This window comes from Vicia villosa, linkage group LG1 (genome assembly GCF_029867415.1).
Source record: "Vicia villosa cultivar HV-30 ecotype Madison, WI linkage group LG1, Vvil1.0, whole genome shotgun sequence".
NCBI lineage: Eukaryota > Viridiplantae > Streptophyta > Magnoliopsida > Fabales > Fabaceae > Vicia > Vicia villosa.
Window position 1 is genome coordinate 116194112 of NC_081180.1, and position 24593 is coordinate 116218704.

The window sequence follows — 24593 nt, forward strand, 5'->3', positions numbered from 1 at the left end:
CTTCAATTTTTTTAAGAAAATTGCAAACAAGTCCCTAATAAATTAAAATTTTACAAATTAATCCCTTCAAATTTTCAAATATTGCAAATCGGTTCCTATTTTTCATATATTTAATTTGATCTAAAAGTCTCAAAGTTTATAAAAAGGACCCTAAAAATTTAACAATGAATCATTTTAATACTCCATCCAAATAAAATAATTTAAAAATGAACAAATTTCAATTGAATCATTGAAATTGCTTAGAATTTTAAAAAAAATACTTCATGAACTTACATCATTTTAACAATTCACCATGTCTTTTTTATCAAAATAATAAATTTTGGTCAAGCCATTTCAAATTTTCTCAAAAAGTAATTTTCCTCATTAAAATGTTTTATCTAAACACACTCTTAAAGTGTGTTTGGATGAGGTAATTGAGAATTTTTAAGGAATTCAAAATTTTAAGTAATTCAAATGATTCAATTGAAATCCATTCATTCTTTAATTTTTTTTGTTTGGATGGACTAGTAAAATGATTCAATGCTAAAATTTTGAGGTAATTTTCATAAATTTTAAAACTTTTGGGCCAAAATTAAAATATGAACCAATTTACAATTTTTGAAACTTTGAAGGGACTAATTTGTAAAGTTTTAAAATTATTAAGAACTTATTTGTAAATTTTTGAAAATTTTGGAGGTGAATTTAAAATTCTCATAAACTATGAAGAATATCTTGTAAAATTTAATTTGTATCATTTAGTTTCATTTAAAATTTCTTAAATTTAATTTAAATAAAATACTTTATAAATTTATATCATTTTAATAATTTTTCATACTTTTTTTATTTAAACAATAGATTTTAGTCAAATAATTTAAAAAAATTTCAAAAATTTACTTTTGATGGTTAAAATATTCCATCCAAATTAAAGTTTCCAAGAGAACAGAGAAAAAGAATTTCACCTTTTCTTTTCCTTTTAATAATTGACAAGTTCTACTTAAAAAATTAGTCCACCCAACAACATGTACCCATAAGCTTAATCTTTAGTTTTATTTTGTGGATAAAGCATTAATGAAAAATGACCAATTGACGTACTATTTGTTATAATAGTTCAATCCATTTGGCAGAGTTGAGATTAAGAAGTGTCCATTTTAGCAACTCTAGTGGATAAGAAGGCATTCTTCAAAATGGGGATGTACTGTACAACACGAAAAGTAGTTGACCCTCGAATATGCATCTTCCATTAGAATTTTCTAATTTTATATAGGTAAAAAAAACTAATTCTTATTTGCCTATAAAACGTAATTTGTTTTCTTTTTGTACGGAGCATCCGAACCTCTGACCAAATATTTTTCAAAATATCCTTTGTTCTAATCTCCACTATATAAAGTGACGTCCATTGATAATTTACAACATCAACATGAAAAGTAAATTGAGAAAGATTAGGTCAGACCAGAATGGCTCATTGGTGGACCTTGGAGCCAAACATATATAGCGACCCAGATTAAATTATACTATATGTGTATTATATATAGTCCTGCCCCTTATTATTCTCGAAAGGATATTTAACTTTTCTTTATGAGTTTTGCTTTCAAAGGTACCGTTAGATAAATTAATGGTAAAAAGAAATGAGAGGAGTGGTGTACATCCGAGAGTTGGCACTTAACCTTAAGGTTGGCAGGCGCGGTCATAACCGAGTCGGCATGACCCATTTCCAAATCTAAGCACGATATAAGCTGCCCCAAAATTGAAATATCCATGACAATTTATGTACATTTATTTCATGACACTTAACCTTAAGGTTGGCAGGCGCGGTCATAACCGAGTCGGCATGACCCATTTCCAAATCTAAGCACGATATAAGCTGCCCCAAAATTGAAATATCCATGACAATTTATGTACATTTATTTCATGACGCCAACATGTCCAAACATATTTTCTTAACACAATAATAATTGAATAATTTGTTATTATGACTCTTAATTGGGATTTAACTGCACTTATATCCCATGTCTCATTCTAGGCTAAGGGGTCAGTATAAAGGAAGCATACTTTAAACTAAAAAGAGGAGACTGAATTCATAAGAAGAAGTTACCTACTATAACTTTTTTTCTAACAGTCATCAGAGGAGTGATTCAATTATTATTCTTTGTGTGAATATTTGGCGCCCACCATCAGACTATGGTAAAACTCATCTGCACCACACAACATTTCAATCCATCGAACTCGTCATCCTTATATGACGAGAGCAAACAACAACAATTAGGAAGCACAGGTTGCCATGGAAGTCCTACTTACCACAGTGGAAGACATGCGCTACCAAAATGAGCTATTGCATGGAAGTGTGCACGCCTTGTAGCAAAATGAACATCACCCTTAACCAGAAGACGATGACTTGGATGGTCCGATTGATCCACAACCCCTGACGATGGAAATCTGGGATGGTCAAGTCCTAAATAATTTCAAGCCTCCCCCGTTGGCCACTTTTGATGAAAACATTGACCCGCAAAAGCATATCATAACGATCAACACTCACATGGTTATTATCAGAGCTATTGACTTACTAAAATGTAAGTTTAACAAGCATAGTTTAACAAAGATTCATACAAAGGAAACCTATTTTAACAAGCATTCATAAAAGGGAAACCATGAGTGCATTAAGGATTGTTGTTTTGGGAATCTCTCAAGTTCTTCGTGTGTTCTTTTCTTTTGTGTCACCCATATATCTTCTGACACATTGAGGTGGACGTGTGTTCTTTTCTTTTGTGTCACCCATATATCTTCTGACACATTGAGGTGGACGTGTGTTCTCACTCTTTAAGCTTTTAAGTAAGAGATTTGAGTATTGTTCTTGATCAAAGCTTTTAAGCAAGATTAAGTATTGTTCTTAGTTAGGATGCTTAACTAAGTATTTTGTATTGGAAAGTGTAATCTTTCTATTTGGGTTTCCTTGGTCATAGGGTGTGTGAATGTTATTTATCACTACGGTGATTGGAGATAGGATGTCAATATCCCAGGTCAAGATGTCGATTTCTAGGCAAAAGTAACATTGGGTAGGGATTAGGCGAGAAGTTGTAAAGTGGGACTATTTAGACTTTGAACTAGTACTACTAATAGTGGATTTCCTTCTTGGCTTGGTAGCCCCCAGATTAGGTGTTGTTGCACTGAACTGGGTTAACAATTCATTGTGTTATTTATCATCGTGCAATTTATTTTCAGTTTTGATATTGTGTGTTGGTAGGACATATGCCTTGACATTTGTTGTAAGTGCCTGAATTTCAGTTTCTTTGTATAGTTTTGTAAGCAAGTGAACTTTTGTTCTTTGACTTGCAACAAGTGAGCTTTTATTCGGTACTTGCTTAACACTTTTATGTTATTTGATTGTATTTCAAACTGGTGTAATTTGCTTTCAAGAAGCATCCTTGTAAACAAAAATCTTTGTATTCAACAAGTGAAGTTGATAGTTCCTTGAGAGACTAGGGCTTTAGTCAGAATTCTCAAGAAGATATTGACAGTTAGTCTTTGTGGTTTGCAACAAGTGGCATTTAGTCTTTGTTGTGGTTTATGTAATCAGGCGAAATCATCTTGGCGGGTGGACTGGAGTAAATTCGTTAACAGCGAATCAAGATACAAATAATTGTGTTATTTATTTTTGTTGTTGTGTTATTTGTTGTTGACTTGGGAAGAATTTGATTTTAAACCTTGAAACCCAATTCAATCCCCCTTTCTTGTGTTTCACGCACCTTCAATTGACATCAGAGCTCCAGTTCTGGTATTGATTGTTATCAAACACTTAACTGTGTCAAATAAAGATCCAAAATTTTTCTGTGAAACTCTATGGCCATTCCAACATCGCCACCACCAGTTATTAATGAAAGAGATCATTACAACGCCAAACCTATAATCTTTGATGGATAAAGATTTGATTACTGGAAGGAAAGAATAGAAAGTTTTTTTCTTAGATATGATGTTGATCTATGGGATATGGAAGTTGATGGCTACGGACATCCTGTTGATGCAAGTAGAAACAAGGTCGAAAGAATAAGTATGAACGACCAACAAAACAAGGAGTATACGAATCATCTTAAAGCTAGAACCATTATGTTGAATGCGAATTCTTATACAGAATATGAAAAGATAACAAATAGAGACTTTTTCAAGTCTATATTTGATTATTTGAGAATGACTCACAAGGGAAATGCTCAAGTAAATGAGACCAAGGCTTTTGCCTTGATACAAAAGTATGAAGCCTTAAAGATGCAAGATGATGAAACTATTGAGAACATGTTCTCAAGGTTTCAAACTCTTATTGGAAGACTAAAGGTTCTGAATAAAGGGTATTCTACGTCAGATACCGTAAAGAAGATTACCATATGCTTTCCAACTAAATGGAAGCCAATGGTAACTGCACTCAAACTTGCAAAAGATCTGGACAACACCTCTCTTGAAGAACTTGTTAATTCTTTAAGAAGCATGAGATAGAGCTAGAATAAGATGAACCTCATAAGAGAGAAAAATCTATTGCTCTAAAGTGCGCCAAAAAGTTTGAGAAGACTAAAGCTCTCCAAGCTGAAGAGAAGGAAGAATCATCAGAAGATTCTGATGAAGATGAAGATGAGCTATCACTTCTTTCCAGAAGGGTTAATCAACCGTGGAGGAGGAAGCAAGGCAACAGGTTCAGATGAGATAGAAGGACAAGTGGTCGCTTCGGGCCTACTTCTGGACTAAGGAAGTTTGGTAGCAACAAATAAGTTACTTGCTACGATTGCAAAGTGCCAGACCATTACAAGAACGGGTGCCCCAAGCTCCAAAAGGAGAATTCTAAGAAGAATTTCTTCAAAGGCAAGAATAAAGGGCTTATGGAAACATGTGATGATTATGATTCTTCAGAAGATGACTCCAAAGAAGAGCAAGCTAATGCGGAGCTGATGGCCAACATTAGATGATCTGATGTGAAGATCCAACCAGAAGCTGAATCAGAATCTAACTCATACGCAGAAGAGGTGTTTTCTGACTTATCTCGTTCTGATTTAACTTATTCATTATTTGAGATTCTCGAAAAACATCAGGAACTTCAAATCAAATTCAAGGAACTGAGAAAGGTCCATGAATCTGTTTTTGAAGAGTACATTAATCTTAAGGAATAATTCTCCATTTTAAACGAAGGAATTTCTCTTAAGGATGAAAACTCTACTCTTAAAAGTATGAGTTCTAAACTTGAGAAGGAAATTCCTCTAGAAGCTTCTGAGAGTACTGATGATGTCATTAAGAAGTATGACAAGTCTTTCAATTTTTTTTTAGCTAGAAGCATAGGTAGAAGCATGATGGCTTCGATAATCTATTAATCAATTAACAAAATTAATCAATTAAAAACACAATTTGATCAATATAAAAAACAAAAAGAAATAGTAAAAACAAATAAAAATAAAAAAGTTGGAAGCCATGTGGGCCTCACGTTACCATCTTCTCCAAAATAGCAAAATGAAAATGACTCCCATGGTCAATTTACAAAATTACCAAAACTCCACCGAATTTGATGAAATAATATACAATCTCTGCAGAAATTTCGCCATAAATTCAAATATATAATTAGAATTAACAATCAAGCTACGAATTATACAAAATCGAGGCAAAAAGTGGAGAGAACTTGGGAAAATAATGGTTTGATTCGAACAAATCATGCATCCAAATGCAAAAATAATTACATATTCATGATCAGCGCGGAAAATAAGTTCAAATGATGTATAAGTTTGTGCAAAATAGTTGAGATTCATAATTTGGTTATTTTTGAGTTTATGTGTTCTTGAGTCAAAATTTCTAGAACCAAAACATAAAATTAAATGATAGATAATAATTAAAATAAGTGAAGAAACTCAATCATGCAAAGAAAATGCTCAAATTACATCGATTAAGGCTTACTTGAACGACAATGCTTAAGCTCACCTCGACAATAATGATGGACGCGACAACTCTCTGATCAAGCTCCGACGAAGGTCCAAACAAACTTCCAGTTTATAAATTTTTGTAGATTTGAAATCCTCTCATCATCCTCTACTCAAATTCAAGATCCGAGAAACATCAAAAATTGAGTTCAAAATCGAACTAAAAGAATTGGTAAAAATTCAAAGTTTCTTCATGGTGAAGAAACTTGAATTTTAAGGATTCAAATTGATAGAGTTTTGGCAATTGTAAGAATGAGTTGTTGATGATTTTTTGATGAGAAAATATACTCTTATATAGAGTTAGAATTTGGTTTTGGTGATCCATGTGAAAAATTGGTGATGCGTGTGAAAAAGCTTTTGTAACCATTGGATGAGATTTTGATCAAATGCAAATGTGTAATTTCAAGTGGCTTAGTTGTAATGCAAATTTAAATTCAAATGAAATGCACATTTGATTTGATAATTCAAATTTCTTGTTATTTGATTGATCAATCTAGGGATGACAATGGGCAGAGTACTATAGTACCTGTCCCCATGCCCGCGGTTTGAAAAAATCTCCATATTCGAGCCCAAACCCGCATGGGCACCAATGTTCATGCTCGTACCCGTATCCTATGGGTACCTCAACACCCATACTCGTGCCCGTTCACCCGCGTTTGTAGTAAAATTAAATTAATTAATTACAAAATATTATATAATTTAAATTTTTTAACAATATTAAAAAAAATTATGGATGTGATTGTTGAGTTAAGAAATAAATAAATACTTTTATTAAAATGTATAATAGTTTAACAGTGATATAAATATTTTTATTAAAATGTGTAATAATTTAATAGCGATATATTTTATAAAAATTGATAAACGTGCATTTTTATATAATAATATAAATGACATGATATAAATATGTAGTGCGGGTATGAGGCGGGTTGGGTAGTAAGGTATCTGTATTGCATCCATACCCGCTTATTTTAATGGGTAATCACCAGTGCCCGTACCCATTTTGCGGATTTTCACCCTATTCGTAATGGACATTTTTTGCGGGTACCCATAGGGTATGGGCCTAATTGCCATCCCTAAATCAATGCATTGAAAATTCAATTTATCTGAAATAAAAATGCAACTTAATTTTTTGAATTGTTTTTTAATCTCCAAAATTCTTTTGGTTTGATTAATTATTAAATAAAAGTGAAATTAAAATCAAACTAAAATTGGAAAAAAATTATTTTAAATAAAAAAGGACTCGAAATGGACCGAAACTGATAAAATGTGAACGCGCGGAAAGTCGAAAAATAAAAAATGAACATATCAAAATTATCTACGCGCAACATAGTTCAGTAAAACTCTTCGATAATGTAAAAAATGTAGTTAAAATTACAAGATAAAAAGCTCCGACTGATAAAATAGTGAACGTGCTCAAAGCCAAAAAAATAAAACGAGCACACCAAAATTCAAAATAGTTTCATAAAAGTGTTCTATAAAGGTCAAAACTCAAAATATTCCGTCCACTAATTTTACGTGCGATGGAAAAATGTCTTTATCGATTAGCCTGTAAAACCAAAATTTTATTTTGATTGACCTTTAGTCGACTTCACATAATACATGAGGCGATGATAGTTAATGAAAATGCATGAAATACAATTAGATTATTTTTAAATTTTAGATTATGCGAAAACTGACTTAATGTTGACTTTTTTTTTCTTTCGAAAAATAGAAAATGTCCAAAATAGTGTATGTAATGAATGTATAAAATGAAGAAACAAAAATGGGATATGACAATTAACATAACAAAGAATGATAGGCAATGATCTAAATATTTTCTAGGAAGTGTTAATTGAGAACACTGACCCCAACGATCACATCAACCGTAAAAACACAAGAAACATATCTAGTCTATTAGCTACCTGTCATACCCCAAAATTTGCCCATCACATTTCATCATACTTTGACTCAAAGATCTCCAATTGCTCAAAGCTACACAAGAAGGAAGCATGCATATCTTCTCCTAAACAAATACCTCTGAATTAGGGTTTTGTTACTCTCCAAGTAAAATCAGGTTCTGATACCTCAAGTGGATTTCATGGCCTCTCATATGCTTCAAAGTATCCTCATGCCAAGCTGCAAGCTCTGATTCACAAGATTGCTCAGTCAATGGCTCAAAAAGTCAACAATCGACTAATTTGACCTAAAAGTCAACTATGGTCAAAATACAGTCAAAACTCATGATTTTTGGTCAAACATCAATATTTTGAAGTCACATTCATCATTTGATCAAGTATTGATCATGACTCATCAAGGAAAGCTTCAAAATCATCAAAAGTCCAAGTTTCTAATTTAGGGTTTTATCCTAAAAGTCGACCCAACTTTGACTGATCATATCTCTCTCATGCTTTATCAGAAATTCCCTAATCAAAGCTCATTATCAAGTAAATTAAATTCTCTACAACTTTGATGTTGTACTCAAGGTCAAGAAATGCTTCCGCATAAGAGATATAAGTCAAAATATTACAGGTCCTTCTAGAAGCTCGCAAAAAGCTATTTTTTGTCAGGAGCCATATCTTCAAGATAAAATCCTCAAATGCAAAAAGGGTTCCAAAGTGGCTTGTAGAGGACATCTTGGGCTTTCTAAAAAGTCCTAGATCATCTCCATATGATAAATATTGAATGAGTTATGACCGGTGCAAGTTGGGCAAAATTTGAAAAAAAAAGCATGAAACCCTAAGTGAGAAATTTTGGATTTTTAGCAATGGGCCTATACTTTTAAAACTCCCACCTGGTTATAAGCTTACAAGAAGCCCATTAACCAAATATCCTTTATTTTTTGATTTTATTTCATTTTTATTTGAATTAAATCATTTAAATTCAAAAGAAATCAAATATAATCATAATTAAATGATAAATGATGATGAGAATAATTTTTCAATTTCTTGATGAATCTAAAAGTCACCTTGGGGGCCCAATAAATCAATCTCATACAATATTTTGTGATTTTATTCTTTAAGTTTTGAATTTACTCATTTTAATTCAAAACTAAATCAAATAAATTATGATTTACTTATCAAATATTGTGAGATTGATATTATAGATTCAAATTTATTCACAATGTCCAATAACACGTGAAAGGAAGAGTTGGAAAATAGAACTGGCCAAATAAAGAAAGATTTCATAACAAAATCAAAGCAAATTTTTTCTTCAATCAATATTGATTCCTTTCCAATTCCTTTTGCCCTAATCTACTCATATATATTCACACAAACATTGCAGCCAGGGGGGCGAAAAATTAGAGACAACTATTAGGGTTTACAAGTGACAAAAATTCAAGGAACACTAGGGCAAAGGAGATCTTTTGTGGCAGTTACTTTCAAACTAAACCAAGACCATATTCTTTTTCCTGAGGTAATTCTGAGTAAGTAAGGGTTGATACATCATCAACACATCACGTAAGCACCTTGTTGTATATCATTCATGCTTATTCAATATTGTGATCATCGAATTTGGTCATATAATGTGTTTCCATGAGTTTTGTTGCTTCTAATGTGTTTGTGACAGTGTTTGGGGAGGTTTGGATCCATCGTTTCAAAGCTTTAGCGTGAGGATAATGATTCACCATTATTAGGACTTCAAAGATGGAAGCTTTCGTTTTCCATGTTCCAGTCCTTGTTTGTCCAAAACGATGGCACCCTTGAGTCTGTAGCAAGCTTTTAAGAAGATCTGGGCACCTTTCTTGCATTAATTGTTTGATTTCCGCAAGTCCCAAGTCGCTGCCATGGATGAATATAAACCCTTGAAAAATTCGCAGGTGCATTCGCAGCAAAATTCGAATCAGAATCCGCAGGTAAATTCTAGAAGATGATGAATAGTTGATGGACCACACGCGGAGCAACGCTATTGGCCAGTCAGCGTGCTTCAATCCTCCCTCCATCTCTCATTCGCCAGTCAACAGTCAAGGTACACCCTCTCTCCATTTGATTCGTTCGTCCAATAGCGTTGGGCCCCACTTTGACTTTCTTCTCAATTAAACATTCAACACGCTTTTTTATATTTATTGATTAATTGTTGTCATATTAACAAACTAACATATGCAGCAAGAATGGCAAAGCTTGGTGTTGTAATCTAGGGGTCACGAGCCCGATTCCTGGGCATGACAAATAACTTCTTTTTCTCAATTCTTTCTTGCAGATCCAGCATGTCCCACGCACGTATCCCCATCATACACCCTCAACATCTCACCGTTGGATTCACAGAGGGGGCAATCCAAGGATTCCAAATACGTTGCTCCATGGTGAACACTCAGGGACGCATAACACTGGATCATCGTCTAGTTTGCTCAATTAACTCCTTTTTTTCTTCGACTTATCTACTTTTAATTATTTTTTTCCATTGTTCTTACTTTACTTCAAAATATTTCCTCTCTTTTCTTTTAAAATATTAAACATTTTTCACCAAATTAGTTTTTTTAGGTTAATTAATTTAATTAGTTTAATCAACAAATTAATTAGTATTTCTTTTTAACCAATAGGATAATTAAGTTAATTAAGTTTGGTTGTTGGTTTTAATTTTAGGTTAAATAAATTAATAATTAGGTTTAATTTTTAATTAATTAATTTTAGGTTTAATTTTAGGTTTGTTAATTTTTAACCATAATTTTATTTTTATGTTTTAATTTATTTAACCTTAATCTAATTTTAGGTTAGTCTTTAAGATTTCGGATTTATCACCACAAATGCCTCTAACCTTCAATTTTTTCCAACACGCGAATTTCTTTTCTCACCTCATATTCTGTGATTGTCGTATGTGTCAATTCTCGCCATTTGGGTAAAACTTGTTTATTTATTTAAATTCTGCCATTTAAATATTCTAGAAAATATGAATAGGCCGCAATAAGTTTTCTTGTAATAGTTTAGGTTTATTTTCTGCCTTTACTTTCCTGCCTTTATTTTTCTGCCCTACAGGTGTTTATTGTAATAGTGTAGGACATTTAATTCTGCTTTATTTTCTGCTTTATTTTCTGTTGTGGTTAGTAATTCTAGTGAGTGCAACCTCGAATTGAACATAAAACCACTAATTATAAGATATATATTCAAATTGAACCACATGATTGTGTCACACACACCTTTAGGGTAACCCTTCTTATGCTGCCTGTTGCCTATTGCCTTTAAATTCTAAAATAGTCAAGTCCCTCGAATACGAGGATACCTAAAGCAAATGTTGCCCTCAGTTCATAAATCATTATAAGATCGTATGTCCCTTCGAAGTTGCCTAACAGAAAAATGATCTTGTCCCTCGATGTTGCCTCGGTAAATGATGATTGTCCCATTGCTAAGGTATCCTCGCCTGTTGCCTAAAAAAGATTAATGATTATTATATCTTTCCCTAAAGACTACCCGCCTCTTTATGGTAGAGACAGTCTAATGGAGAAGGATAATCTTCGATGACCCGCACATCCAATGAAAAGACTCCCCACTAACTAATGGTGCGGTTAGTATATTTCCCTTAAAAGACTTAAAGAACAAGAAAGACATTAAACTTAGGGTAGGTAGTTCTTAATTGCTTGCTCAAACCAAATAAATTCAAATTACTTTTCACACCTATTTACAAAAAACTTTCAAAAAGGCTACGCTTATTTACAAGCTAAAGTCCTTGTTTTTTTTCCTATTCACACACTACACTTCAAACTTTTCAAACAATATAAACAAACAAAGTGAGCTAAGCAATTAAGAGCCCATGGATAACCATGGATACAAAGGATGCTTACACATTCCCTTTGTATAACTTACTCTCCGAACTCAAAGTCTTTTAAAAAGTCTTTTTCTGTTCTTTTAGCCTTTCCAATTGAATAAAATAAAAGTCGGTGGCGACTCTTGCTATCCGCAACATTTCTAAAAAGTCAGTTCTCCCACCGTATTACACTACCCCTATTAGGTTGAAACTTGAAACCAAGTAAGCATTCTACCAAGCAAATGAATATTCAATAACTTTGTCTCAAAAATTAAATTAAAAAAATCAATGCATTCAGAAATCTTGAACTTAACCTTCACCTTCTTAATCTGACTTCCTAACCCTCGAATATTAAATCAACCAACTAACATTTATTTTGGCGTCTAAACACTCTAGAAAACTTCAATTTAGGGTCTTAGTCTTCTATCTCCACCAATCTATCAACTTCTTATTTTATCACTCTTCGTAAAATTACAATCAAAATATTTATTCAACTTTAATAATTAGATACCTACAACCCTATTAAGATTACTAAAAATCTCACAAGTCAAAGAAACATGTTGAAGTAATTTCTTTGTAAAATATTTAAAATTTAATATTCTAAAATATTATATTTCTACTCTTTCTTATTAGAATACTTTTTGTAATATTTTCTCCCTAGCGGTTTTTTTTTTCCTTTCTACTAATCTATCTTTGTTTATATATAATGTTGGCTACTTGCCGACCTCTAGGACTGACCGGTTCAAGTGCTACTAAAAAATGAAACGACTTGTTCGGCTAAAGAAGGCCATGGTCCCAAATCATTGCCAAACTAGTGGTACTTACAAATATGGAACAAATGCATGAATATTGAATAATATATATTAATTGTCCATTCTTTAACCAAAAATAATAAAGTAGTTGAAATAATGAAAGGCAAATATAAAACGGCTCTAGGAATCAACCAATAGGTGTCAGAAAAGTAGAGGCTGTAGTCCTATAGAGTTAGTAGATTCCAATTTTGAGGTGGCTCAAAAAATTCTATTAACAAAATGGTTGCATCGAATTTTATATTTCCTTGGCCTATATAAACAAAGCAACACTACAACACATTACAACACACAAAATCACTTCTATTAAATACTCCTCTATTGCTCTCAATTCTCATCAATGGCTCGTTCCTTCAATAACATCAAAGCTATCTCTGCTATTGCTGCTGATGGTTTCTTCAATTCTGTTACTAGGTACTGTATTGTTTTCATTTTCTTAATAAAAATGTTTTGTTAGTAATGATTTTTCTTCTGTCTTAAAAATTAATTTTATTTTTTTTAATACAGACGAGGATATGCGGCGGCAGCAACACAAAACGCGACAAGAGGGGTAGCAACCTCCGTCAGCGGAAAGATGGTAGCACCGAAATCAGGGACAGACAAGGTGGCAAATAAAGAAAAGGTGTCGTGGGTCCCAGACCCCGTCACTGGTTACTACAAACCGGAGAACACCAACGTGGTTGATGTTGCTGACCTACGAGCCACGGTTTTGGGGAAAAAGTAAAATTTAGAATCATTCTATTTTCAACTTGTTGTTGATGTTGGTGGTGGGGGTGGTGATTTTAAATTGGGTGGCCTCTTTGTTCAATTTTTTGTTCTCATGTGTAAGCTTTAATTTTAGAATGAAATTAAAATTATGATATATTAGAATTGTGAATTGTGGTTACGAATGTTTTCTCATGTTTATGTTACTGATCCGTGACATTGACGTTGGTACAATATGAAGAAGATTCTAGGAACACAAGAAATATCATAGTGGAAAGGAAAATGTCTTTTTCTATGCCTAATACAATAACGGGTCTAGGATTTGGACTTTAAGGTGTGGGTTTTTTTAAGTCTTTTTAGTAAAAAATTTCAGTCAAATTTAAAAGTTAGCACATTTAGGCAAAATACCCTTTTTGGTCCCTTAAGTATACCCCAAGGTTCATTCTTGTCCCTTATCTCTAAAAAGTGTCAAAGTGATCCTTTAATTGTCCAAAAAGGACCACGTTTGTCCTTTCTGTCCAAATGGCACAAACGGACGTTAGGTCTGTATACGTGGCAGGTGACGTGGAATATTATATACTCGTTATTCAATGTTCTCTTCTTCATCGTTTGCCTCCTTTCTTCCCCAAATTCTAGGGTTCATCGTTTGCCTCCTTTCTTCCCCAAATTCTAGGGTTCATCGTTTGCCTCCTTTCTTCCCCAAATTCTAGGGTTTTGTTGCAGATCACCCAAGTCAGTTTCCAATGAAGCAGACATCATCATCAATCGCAGGGCCATGTTCATTCGAATCTAACACGAAGAATGATGGTTTTGCTGCAAACTTGAGATGGAGACCCGTATGTGGGTGTGGAGAGATAGCTTTGCTTCGTAGGGCTTCAACAAGCACGAATTTCGGGAAGCAATTCTGGGGCTGTCGTAATTACAAGGTAAAAACGAACTTCACTTGTTTGTTCATGTCATGTATTGCCTTATGAATGATTGGTATTTTGAATTTCACAGGGTTCAACCCAAACAGGGTGTGGCTATTTTCAATGGTTCTTTGATGATGTGATGGATGAGAAAGACCAGTATATGAAGATGCAGAATAGTAGGATGGAGAAGATTCAAATTGAACTTGATGCAGCAAAAATGGAGTTGATAACTCTTAAGGCAACAAATGACAGACTAAAACAAAAGACAAGAGAGTTGAAGAAGATGATGAATTCTGAGAAAAATTGGAAAAGGCTTTTCTGTGTTATTTTAGTGTTGGTCATTTGGAAAAGTCTGTATTAGTATGTTGTAAGGTTATGAATTAGTATGTACTGAATTTGATATTTATTCATGTATTGAATTGTAGTGGTAAAGTTTGTATTTGTAATGTTATGGTTTAGTGTTGTAATGTTTTAAAGTTATCAATGGCAAAAATTATGTTATGGTTTAGTGTTGTAATGTTATGATTTGTTACACACTGCTAAGTATGTATTGACTTTTGCTAAAGGTCACAAACCACTAATATTCATATGACAGAAAAAGGCAAAAATTATAGGCCAAAATATTGCATTAACTTTAACATTAACCTTGCCATCAGAAATCACATGTTCAAAAGCACACAATTACTTGGCCAAAATACTGCATACCAGGTTCTTAAAACACAAAATATTCAAACACATTACAAAATATTCAAACTGATGTCTAAAATTCCAAAACACTACATAAAATAAAGAGACTATGGTTTCCATTTTGGTGTGGCCCTTTTAGTAGGTGTTGTCCTCCTTGTTGTTGGACCTATAGCTGTTTTTGCAGCAGTCAGCCTTGTGGTTGGACCAGGTGGGATAAAAGGGGCATTTGGCCTTCTAACTGCCAACTTCTTTGCTTTAGGAGTAGTCTTCTTGGCTGATTTTGGAGTAGTCTTCTGAGCTTGGGATGATTTTGATGGAGCTCCTTGAGATGATTGTGAAGGAGCTGCTTGAGATGACTGTGATGGAGCTGAAGGAGCTGCTTGGGATACTTGTACAGAAGTAGTCTGAGATGGAGCTGCTTGTGCAATAGTTGATGGTACCTTGCAAGTAAGTTTGTTGTGTCCTTGTTTCTTGCATTTACTGCACTTCACAATGAAGCCAGTTCTTCTCATCTTTCTATCTGTGCCATCCAGTTCACCTTGTTCCAAATTCCTCCTTTTTTTGGGTCTTCCTGGCATTTTCCTAAATTTGGGTGGCAGAACATCAGGGTACTCTGTCCTCTCCCATAGGTTTGAGCCATTGACTGGAAAAATGACTGGCTGGTACACTTGCATATATCTTGATTTCCTGTAATACTCAGGAACATAATCATCAATCTTCTGGTTCCTGCTTTTGATTGCTGATAGTGAATGAACACAGGGGAGGCCTGTCAACTCCCACCTTCTACATGAACAAGTCTTATCTTTCAGATTGACTGTAAATTTTTCAGCATTGTTTTCCAAATTCCTCACTTCGAATATAAACTCATCAGACATCCTAAAAATCAGAATTTATATTAGAATGAAGTCAGAATTTATTTCATTATTACTTCAGAATTTATTTCAATATAAACTCAACAAACAGGATTGAAGTCAGAATTTAAATCAGAATGAAGTCAGAATTTAAATCAAAATTTAAATCAGAATGAAATCAGAATTTACCTTACAAGCCACATATTTGTGTATGAACTTGTTTTTTCAATCTTCTTCTTAATGTTTGGTAACACATCAACATCTTCTAATTTCTGAAATCTCATCCTGTTTGTTGCCCACCTTTCCATCATGTATACCCTAATCTCTTCCACCATGGTGATCAATGGTTTTGCCCTTGACTCCAATATGACACTATTAAAGGCTTCTGACATATTGTTTAGTACAACATCACACTTGTTATGAGTTTTGAAGTATGATCTGCTCCAAAATCTTGGAGGAGTGCTCATCATGTGCTTGTATGCTTCTACATTGACCTCTTTCATTACTTTCATCTCTCTCTCTCCCAAGCTTGGTAGTAAGTTGACTTGGCTGCTTTCCATATAATCTCCTTTAGTTTTTTTCCGGCATACTTCTTCCTAAAATTGTTGTATAGATGCCTAACACAAAATCTCTGTTCAACTCTTGGAAGAAGTTCCTCCATTGCAGGCAATAACCCCTAAGTCATAAAAAATGAAAGTGTCATACATTTTGTCTATATCATATCAAATTTAATACATGAAAAATGAAAATGTCATACCTTTTGTTGATTAGAAATGAAAGTGTATGTGAGGCACTCTTCCCTCCCATCAAGATCATCAATAAGCAGCTCCAAGAACCATGTCCAGCTATCCTTGTTTTCACTTTCAACCTCTTGAAATGTAAATTCTCAACAGTTGAACCTTCTTGTGCAGGCTGGACACAAACCTTAACAGTTGAACCTGGGTTAAATCTTAGTAACTCATGTGCATAGTCATACACCCTTGTATAATCCCCTAGAAATGACCCATCAACCATGTCTCTGGCTGCAAACCTAGCCCTTATAACCTTGGTTTTGTTGACCCCAACATTCCACTTCTTCTGAACCTTTTCCTTAATGTCCTTCAGCTTCATTCTAGGGTTTGTTTTAAGTGAATTCTGTAACCTCTTGCTCAACCATTTTGTCTTCAGTAACTTTACATGATACTCTCTACTGCAGCTATGGGTGTCAACTACTTTCCTTAGTTGCCATGAATCCTCAGTAGGCAACTTAGCACAGTAAGATTCCCATTCACATCCATCCTTACACCTGACCCTAACCCTTATCTTGTCATTCTTAGTGAACCTTAAATCTCTGCCAGAATGGACTGCATAAGTAACAATTGCCTCCTTGAAATCTTCCTTTGTAGTAAAATAGGTTCCCACTTCCCATCTGTAATTGGACATATCCTTTAAAAGCTTAAAAATTGGATACTTCTTTCTCCTAGCCCTACTACTATCATCACTATCACAATCACTTCCAAGATCCTCACTATCATTATCACTCCCTTTACTATCTTCTTTGTTTTCATCAGACATTTGTTTTCCTTTTTTAATTTTCATTTGTTCATTATCTTCAATATCACAGTCCAATAGGTTTCCATCCTCCTCTTCCAGTTCAGTACTATACTCATCAGAGTCATCATCAAATACTATCTCCATTGCACTATCATACTTGAAGTTGCTATCATCAGAACTATCATCAGTCCGTCTTAAATCATCATCAACCTCACCACCCACAGGTCCATTATCAGCTCCAACTGCACTCACATCATCTTGTGCTACATCTCTGGCCCTCTCATCATCTTGTGTTACATCATTAGTCCTCACATCATCCTGTGCTACATCATTGGCCCTCTCACCATCTTGTGTTACATCATTAGTCCTCACATCATCCTGTGCTACATCATTGGCCCTCTCACCATCTTGTGTTACATCATTAGTCCTCACATCATCCTGTGCTACATCATTGGCCCTCTCATCAAATTCCTTCAATATTTCCTCAATCTCTACTGCTACCTCATCTACTATCTCATTAGGTGGCATCTCATTAAGTGGAATATCATCTAACACAACTTCAGCTTCATAAGCAAAAACAGGCTGGGACAATGCGTGCTTAATAAAGACCTCAACACTAAGTTGAACCCTATATAAATCAGCAATCTCTAATGCCCCTCTGTCATCTACCAACATATTCATCCCACCAGTTGGATCCTTATAATATATGTTTTCTATGGCTCGATAACCTAGTTCCTTGATACTATCTAACAGCTCAAAAAAACTCCACTTATCAGCATCTACCCTCAGTTTAGCAATCTGGCCTCCTACGTAAACGCTCAAGTCCTCACTCGCAAATTCACCACTATGGTGGATTGTAATGATTAGATACTTGTCCATTTCAAACGAAACCCTAAATAGAAGCGCAGGATATAAACTTCCGAAACATGGAATTAAAACCATAATAGAGTACCAGGCATAGAGAAGCAGAAACTTACTTCTGATGTCATCTTCGTCTTTGCTTTCACCTTGAATGTCGTCTTCGTTCTCGTTCGCAGCAACTAGAGATTGGAGTTTCGTCAATGGCAGCTGCGCTAGGGTTTCGTCCAAGAACCAATGAAGAGAAAATGAGTTTTCTATTTCATTTTCCTTTCTATTTTATGTCTAAGACAAATTTACACATCTGGCAATTAAAATAAACCACCTGGCAATAAAGATAAAAACGTGTCTGCCACCCATGCCTTTCCTTTGACTTTGACTAACGGAGCTGACAGAAAGGACAAACGTGGTCCTTTTTGGACAATTAAAGGATCACTTTGACACTTTTTAGAGATAAGGGACCAGAATGGACCTTGGAGTATACTTAAGGGACCAAAAAGGGTATTTTGCCGCACATTTATGATGTCAACATCCTTCCATTTAGATTCCATATTTCAAAATCCAGTTGTATTTACGTAAAATTTGTGGTACATAACACTAAAACTCCTTGTGTAAAAAAAAAACAACTAAAACTCCAGGCGATGTCACAAATGCATTGCACAACATTTTCTTGGATAATCTTTTATAGATCCTATGGTGGAGTGAAAACCCTGCTGAAAACTCTAAAATATCATTAGGTGTATCTTCGAAAAAATTAGAATTTTTGTTAATTCGAAGATGCATTTTCGAAAACACAAAAAGAAATGAGATTTTGGTTAATTCGGATATGTATGTCCGCAAAAACCCTCAAAAAATAGTCAGTTTTTTTTTTAATATGCATATCCAAAAAATTCAAAAAAATTGAAAATTTTGGAATATTGATTAATTTAGATATCCTAGAATTAATATAATTAATAAGTTATGAATAATAATGAAAATTATACTATTGATATTTCTATTCTAATTCGGATTATAAATTAAAAATAAAACTCATAAAAAATTTAATTATTTTTTGATAAACTTCATATTAACAATTACTAAAATTATAACTAATACACAACAATTATGATTGTATAAAAAATAAATACATTAATAATTATTCAATAAAAATTTAAAATAAAAGAGATCAAGAATAAAATTATTTACTACTTATTCATACTTTAATATAAATTTCGAATTACATAGTTTTTCAAAATAATAAATAAAATCACAAATATAAAATTATTTTAATAATTAATTATGATAAAAAAATCATTTTTCACTTAGTTTAAAAAAATTACAAGAAGATTTTGTCTTAATTTTATTTAGCGAATAAATTATATATTTAATTTTATATAATTCAAAATTTACTTATGCAATATAATAAGAATGTTTTCATTTATATAGTTAGTAAAATAATTTTTAACTTTAAAATTCTTTTGAAAATTTTGTTTATAAAATGAATTTTTTTAACTATCAAATTTCTTTTGAAAATTAGTTTATGAAATGATTTTTTTATGTATCATAAAAAATAATAAATAAATAAGCATCTTTATTATTATTAATAATTTTATTTATAAAAATAAGGTGTTGATTTAAATATTTATTAGGCTAATATTATTATTATTATTATTATTATATCTTGATTATAATAATATATATATTTAATAATATATTTTAATTAATACAATTAATTATACTATTAATTGTATTGATTCACCTTGATTTTATTTTTTTTAATAATTATTGAGTTTTTTTGGATATGCATATCCGAAAAATTTCAAGACCAAAAATTGAAATATTTCAGATATGATCTACGAAGACACCATTTCCCCAAAAAAATGGTGTTTTCGGAAATGCATCTCCGAAGTCACATTTTTTCAAAAAAAAAAGGTGTTCAGATATGCACTTTCGAAATAATTTTTATTTCCAAAAAAGGTGCATTTGGAGATGCACTTCTGAAATATAGGGGCATTTAAGGAATTTCCCCGCGGGTTCCTAAGAAGGTAGGGGGTGGATAAAGAAATTGTCTTTTCTTATTGTACTGGTCAAACATGTTTTTTGTATGTACTAGTTGTATGGAAATGGTCTCGGAGTTGTAGTTGTAGGTTTCCCTCTTGCAATCTCTTAACTTCTACTATTGGTTTAGTGTTTATATTTTTGCTATTGCCTAATGAGTAGCTGCCACTTATATAGTTTCTATTGGCTTACATCTACTTCTATATAAGCTATGTTGCACACTCATTGTAATTTTATCTAAGTAATCAAAGAGTTATCTTTTCCCTTTATTCTATCTTTCTTCTCTCTATGGGGTGACAAAATTCTGTTACATCTTCTTCTTCTCTTGAACCTTCAATGGAGGTATGCTTGTATGCACCATTATTAATATGGCATCAGAGCTAACATAGCTCTGGTAGCCATTGTTGCACCGTTCCTTTATCTTTTCCGGGTAGCACTCTCGCACTCTCTCTTCGTTCGCGTTCTTGCCCTCTCTGATTCGTGCTTTTTGGTTCGCACATCAGTTACTCCTTTTTCTTTGTGCTACCTTCCTATTCTTCTTTCTATTCAACAATGGCTTACCAACAATTCACTAATTTTTCCACGAATTCAATCAATCCCTTCTATCTCCATCCAAACGAAAACCATACACTGATATTGGTTTCCCCTCTTCCTGATGACAAGAATTATCACAGTTGGGCTAGGTATATGCATATTGCATTGATCTCCAAGAACAAGGAAAAATTCATTGATGGATTCCTCAGTAAACGACCAGTTTCTAACCCTCTCTATGCGCCATGGATTCGATGTAATACGATGGTGCTCGCTTGGATTCGTCTATCTATATCAGAATCAATTGCCAAATCAGTTCTTTGGATTGACAATGCTGCAGGTGTTTTGAAGAATTTACAACTCAGATTCTCTCATAGTGATATCTTCCGCGTCTCTGATCTTCAAGAAGACATCTACAAGCTTCGTCAAGGTAACCTCGATGTATCAAATTACTTTACTCAGTTGAAGGTTTTGTGGAATGAATTGGAATTCTTGTGTGTTCTTGTGCTATTTAGAGATGAACTGAATAATGTTAACATTGGTTACCAACACCAAAGAGTCATCGACTCGTAATTCAACCAAATTTATTCAAACAACAAAAAATAAGAGTTTATTAAATAACTCTAAAACAAAGAACGTTTCCCAGTATTACAAGACCAGAACATGACACCCGACACGACTAAAACTAAACGGATTAGCTTTACGAGCTATCCTCACCAAGCACAAAAGTTGCCACTCCTTAATCTGAAAATGATCAATAGTAAGGGTGAGACATATTCACAATTAACATACATTATGAGTTCACAAACAACAAAACATCATAAATAATTGTTCACCCTATTGCAACATATTCTAGATTTTAGAATGTTCATCCAACAATTCACAAATACAATCAAAACGGAGGCTAAAACGGACTTACAGATCAAAAGTTATGACATTTTGAAGTTTCAGAAAATTCAGTCCAACTTAGTGGAAACCGGTTCCCTAATTTAGGAACCCGGGTTCCCTATGTAAAATCTCAATTTTTTACGTTCCCGAGAGTCTGGGAAACCGGTTCCCGCTGAACCAAAACCTAAAAATCCCCTTTTAGACAGCATTTCATCTTCCAACTCAAACCCAAAACGTACCAAAACGTTTGCAACATCAAAGCAGTGCCAAATTCAATATTCTAACACATTCCTAACATGCTTGGGATTTATCTAACATCAAGTATAATCCATAATCACTAATTGCATCAAAATCCTCCAAATTACCCCATAGGTTTCAAAATCCCAAAATCTCTAATACATTCAATTGGGACGAACAATACACCTAATAAATTCTATCATTCATAAACTAATAATATATGCTAAAAAGAATTAGTCTCCCCCTTACCTTAGTCAAGATCTTGAGAGCTTCCTCTTCCTCTGCTTTCACGTATGCTTGATTCTTCTCCTTTCTCCTCTTTACTTTCTATCTTCTTTTCTTTCCAACTTCCTTTATTATATGAAAATACAAATTACTTTAGTAAGGCCCTTGCTTACACCTCCCCTTTACTAACTATCACACTAGGCCCAATTATTTTATTTTTCCTAATTTTCCAATAAATCACCAAAACTTCAAATAATCCAATTAATAATCTAAATTCCAATTAAATTAAATAATGGAAATTATGGGGTGTTACACGTGGGACGGTCGATTCGGTTGTACGTGGCTGTTCGTTGGATCCTTCGTTGTGATGTGTGGCTTGCCTGAGTGCACTTATTCTTTTAATTGCACCTATAATTATTTTGCATAGAACCAGTTAGGCGCAACTATACTTTGAAGAATGATCATATGAATAAGTTATGTGTTCAATTAACTGTAGTTATGCTTATAATTATACTTACAGGTGAGAGACATGAAATCGACTACATGCGATCGTGCTTTTGAGTTGTGCTCTACTTCATAGAGGATCACTCCCCAACAAAGGGTAGAGGATCCATGTCCCTCTCGTTAAGGTAACGTTCAAATTAAGATGGACATCTCTAGGCTCCACCACTCATATCCCTTGGATTAGCTAGATCCGAAAGAGGATGGGGAGGGTCTGCCATCTACGCAAGGATGCATATAGTTCTTTCACAATGGGGTATTTGATTTTTTTAGTCGAATGTACAAAGCATCTCCGAAGGCACCGCTGAGGGAATTGGTTGTTGTAGTCGAACGTGCAAAGCGTCTCTTGCAGCTCTCCTGGACTCATTAGGTGCACTCAACGTTTTAGTTAGATGTGCAAAGCGTCTTTTTCATTCAATACTCGACTGAGGTAAAAAATGGCCCTTTCGACGCCATTATCCTCCTCCTGTGCCAACATGCTTCCTATGGTCGAGTCTGACTTAGAAATATACAATCTCATGCGCCTATTTCTAACAGGCAGAAATAAAATCTTGAGGGTGCGTTATGTATTTCTTTATTTATTCAAAAGCCATTTGAAGTTCTTTTGCCATTTGAACCATTCCTGCTTTAGACGAAGTAATGGCTGTTGCACCCCAAAATTTGCCCTCTTTTATGTGCTATAAGTTATGGATGACGTTTATTTCGTCAATTGAAAATCGAAGAAAAATAACAAAAGAGTTTCTCTATGGTCTGAAGCATGTCTTTCGTCTCAACATTTATGATTTGTAATGTAAGGGTCCGGGTTGCAAACATCATCCATTTCTATTCAAGGATCCAAGTTCACGGGTTGTCATTGTTGGGGTTACAAATTTATCATCAGATTCAAGTTAAGGGTTTGAGATTTGTATTTGAGCATTGGAAGGAGGAGTTGAATTTCAAGCTTCATTTAAAAAAAAGATAACCTTACGATTTTCAAAGTCGAGAAAGGGTGCTATTACAAGAATTCATCTCATGTCCAAATATTCACTATGTTCATTATAAAAATCACTTGTCCATTGCTTTTCAAACACTCATTCAAAATTCCAAATTCAAATGTTCAAGTTCATCATAAAATCTCAAAGTCCAAGCCCTTGTTCATTACAAACCATGTTCAAATTACAAAGGTCCATTACAAAAAAAAAAATAGACAAAAAGATTACACATTCAAAAATCCTAAGTCTTTGATTCATCTTCAAGAAGCCTCCAAACTTGCAGCTTATCAATAAACCGTACCAAATAAACCAATTCTGTATAAGAGAAAAACCAGACCTTTGCATAATGGAGAAAAAAACCGAAGCTGCACAATCAGAGAGAGGGAATTTTATCAGAAAATTGAAATAAACAGAATCACGTAACAGAAGAGGCAAAAAAAGAAGAGAAAAGGAAAAAGAAAAAAAAGACCTGTAACCGAATCTTCATCTTCTTCTCTCCATTCATTCTTCAATCTTCCTCTCATCTTCGAACAACCACCAAAAACCTCTCTTGATTCAATCTTCACCTCATAACAGAAAACTTCACCATTCATAACCTTCATCGCTCCACCATTGAATCACCATCATCGATCTGCAGAAAATCTTAGAAACTCAGAACCGAAAAATATAACAGAAATTGAAACTCACCGATAAGAAAATGGAACAAACTCAGAAGAATTTCTCTGATCTCCATTCAACTTTCCTTCTCACGATTCCAATCCTCTCCAATCTTGAATCCATCTAATCTTCATACTCTTCGATCATTATCTCCACCATGATCTTCATCTCCATATCTTCATTTCAGAAGTCGCACAAAAATCTCCAACGCTCCATTATCAGCGGCGTTCAACCTCCATCGTGATTGCATCAACCTTAGATCTTCATCTTCATACCTTATCGCATCAACAACCACAACAACATTGTGTTTAAATCATTGAGAGCATAGAGAAGGAAACTGATTCAAGAAGGAGAAGAAGCGCGAATCGGAGGGACGGCCAGTGCCGTTGGTTTTGTTTGCTTTACGAGCGGAGCTCATTTGTGTGCTATCTTTGTTTGCTTTCGATTCCCCCCGTAGGTTGATAGTTTAGTTTAGACTTGTACCCTTTGTATGATAACATTAGGTAGCAAGCTTTCCCCCTTAGCTTAGGTCTTCCTCATGCATTCTTTAAAACACAAA

At 33.8% G+C, this 24593-nt stretch overlaps 2 protein-coding genes across 2 annotated transcripts; both read left to right on the forward strand.

The window, feature by feature from the left end:
- The first annotated feature begins 12698 nt into the window (after positions 1-12698).
- Positions 12699-13319, forward strand: LOC131615021 (indole-3-acetic acid-induced protein ARG2-like). The gene is made up of 2 exons (XM_058886544.1): positions 12699-12856; positions 12950-13319. Exons 1-2 carry the CDS (start codon positions 12783-12785, stop codon positions 13164-13166), a joined length of 291 nt encoding a protein of 96 aa, XP_058742527.1. The 5' UTR covers positions 12699-12782; the 3' UTR covers positions 13167-13319.
- A 145-nt stretch (positions 13320-13464) lies between these two features.
- Positions 13465-14582, forward strand: LOC131615012 (uncharacterized). Its single transcript, XM_058886535.1, has 2 exons — positions 13465-14073; positions 14147-14582. The coding sequence occupies exons 1-2, from the start codon at positions 13891-13893 to the stop codon at positions 14417-14419; spliced, it is 456 nt and encodes a 151-aa protein (XP_058742518.1). The 5' UTR covers positions 13465-13890; the 3' UTR covers positions 14420-14582.
- Positions 14583-24593: the final 10011 nt, after the last annotated feature.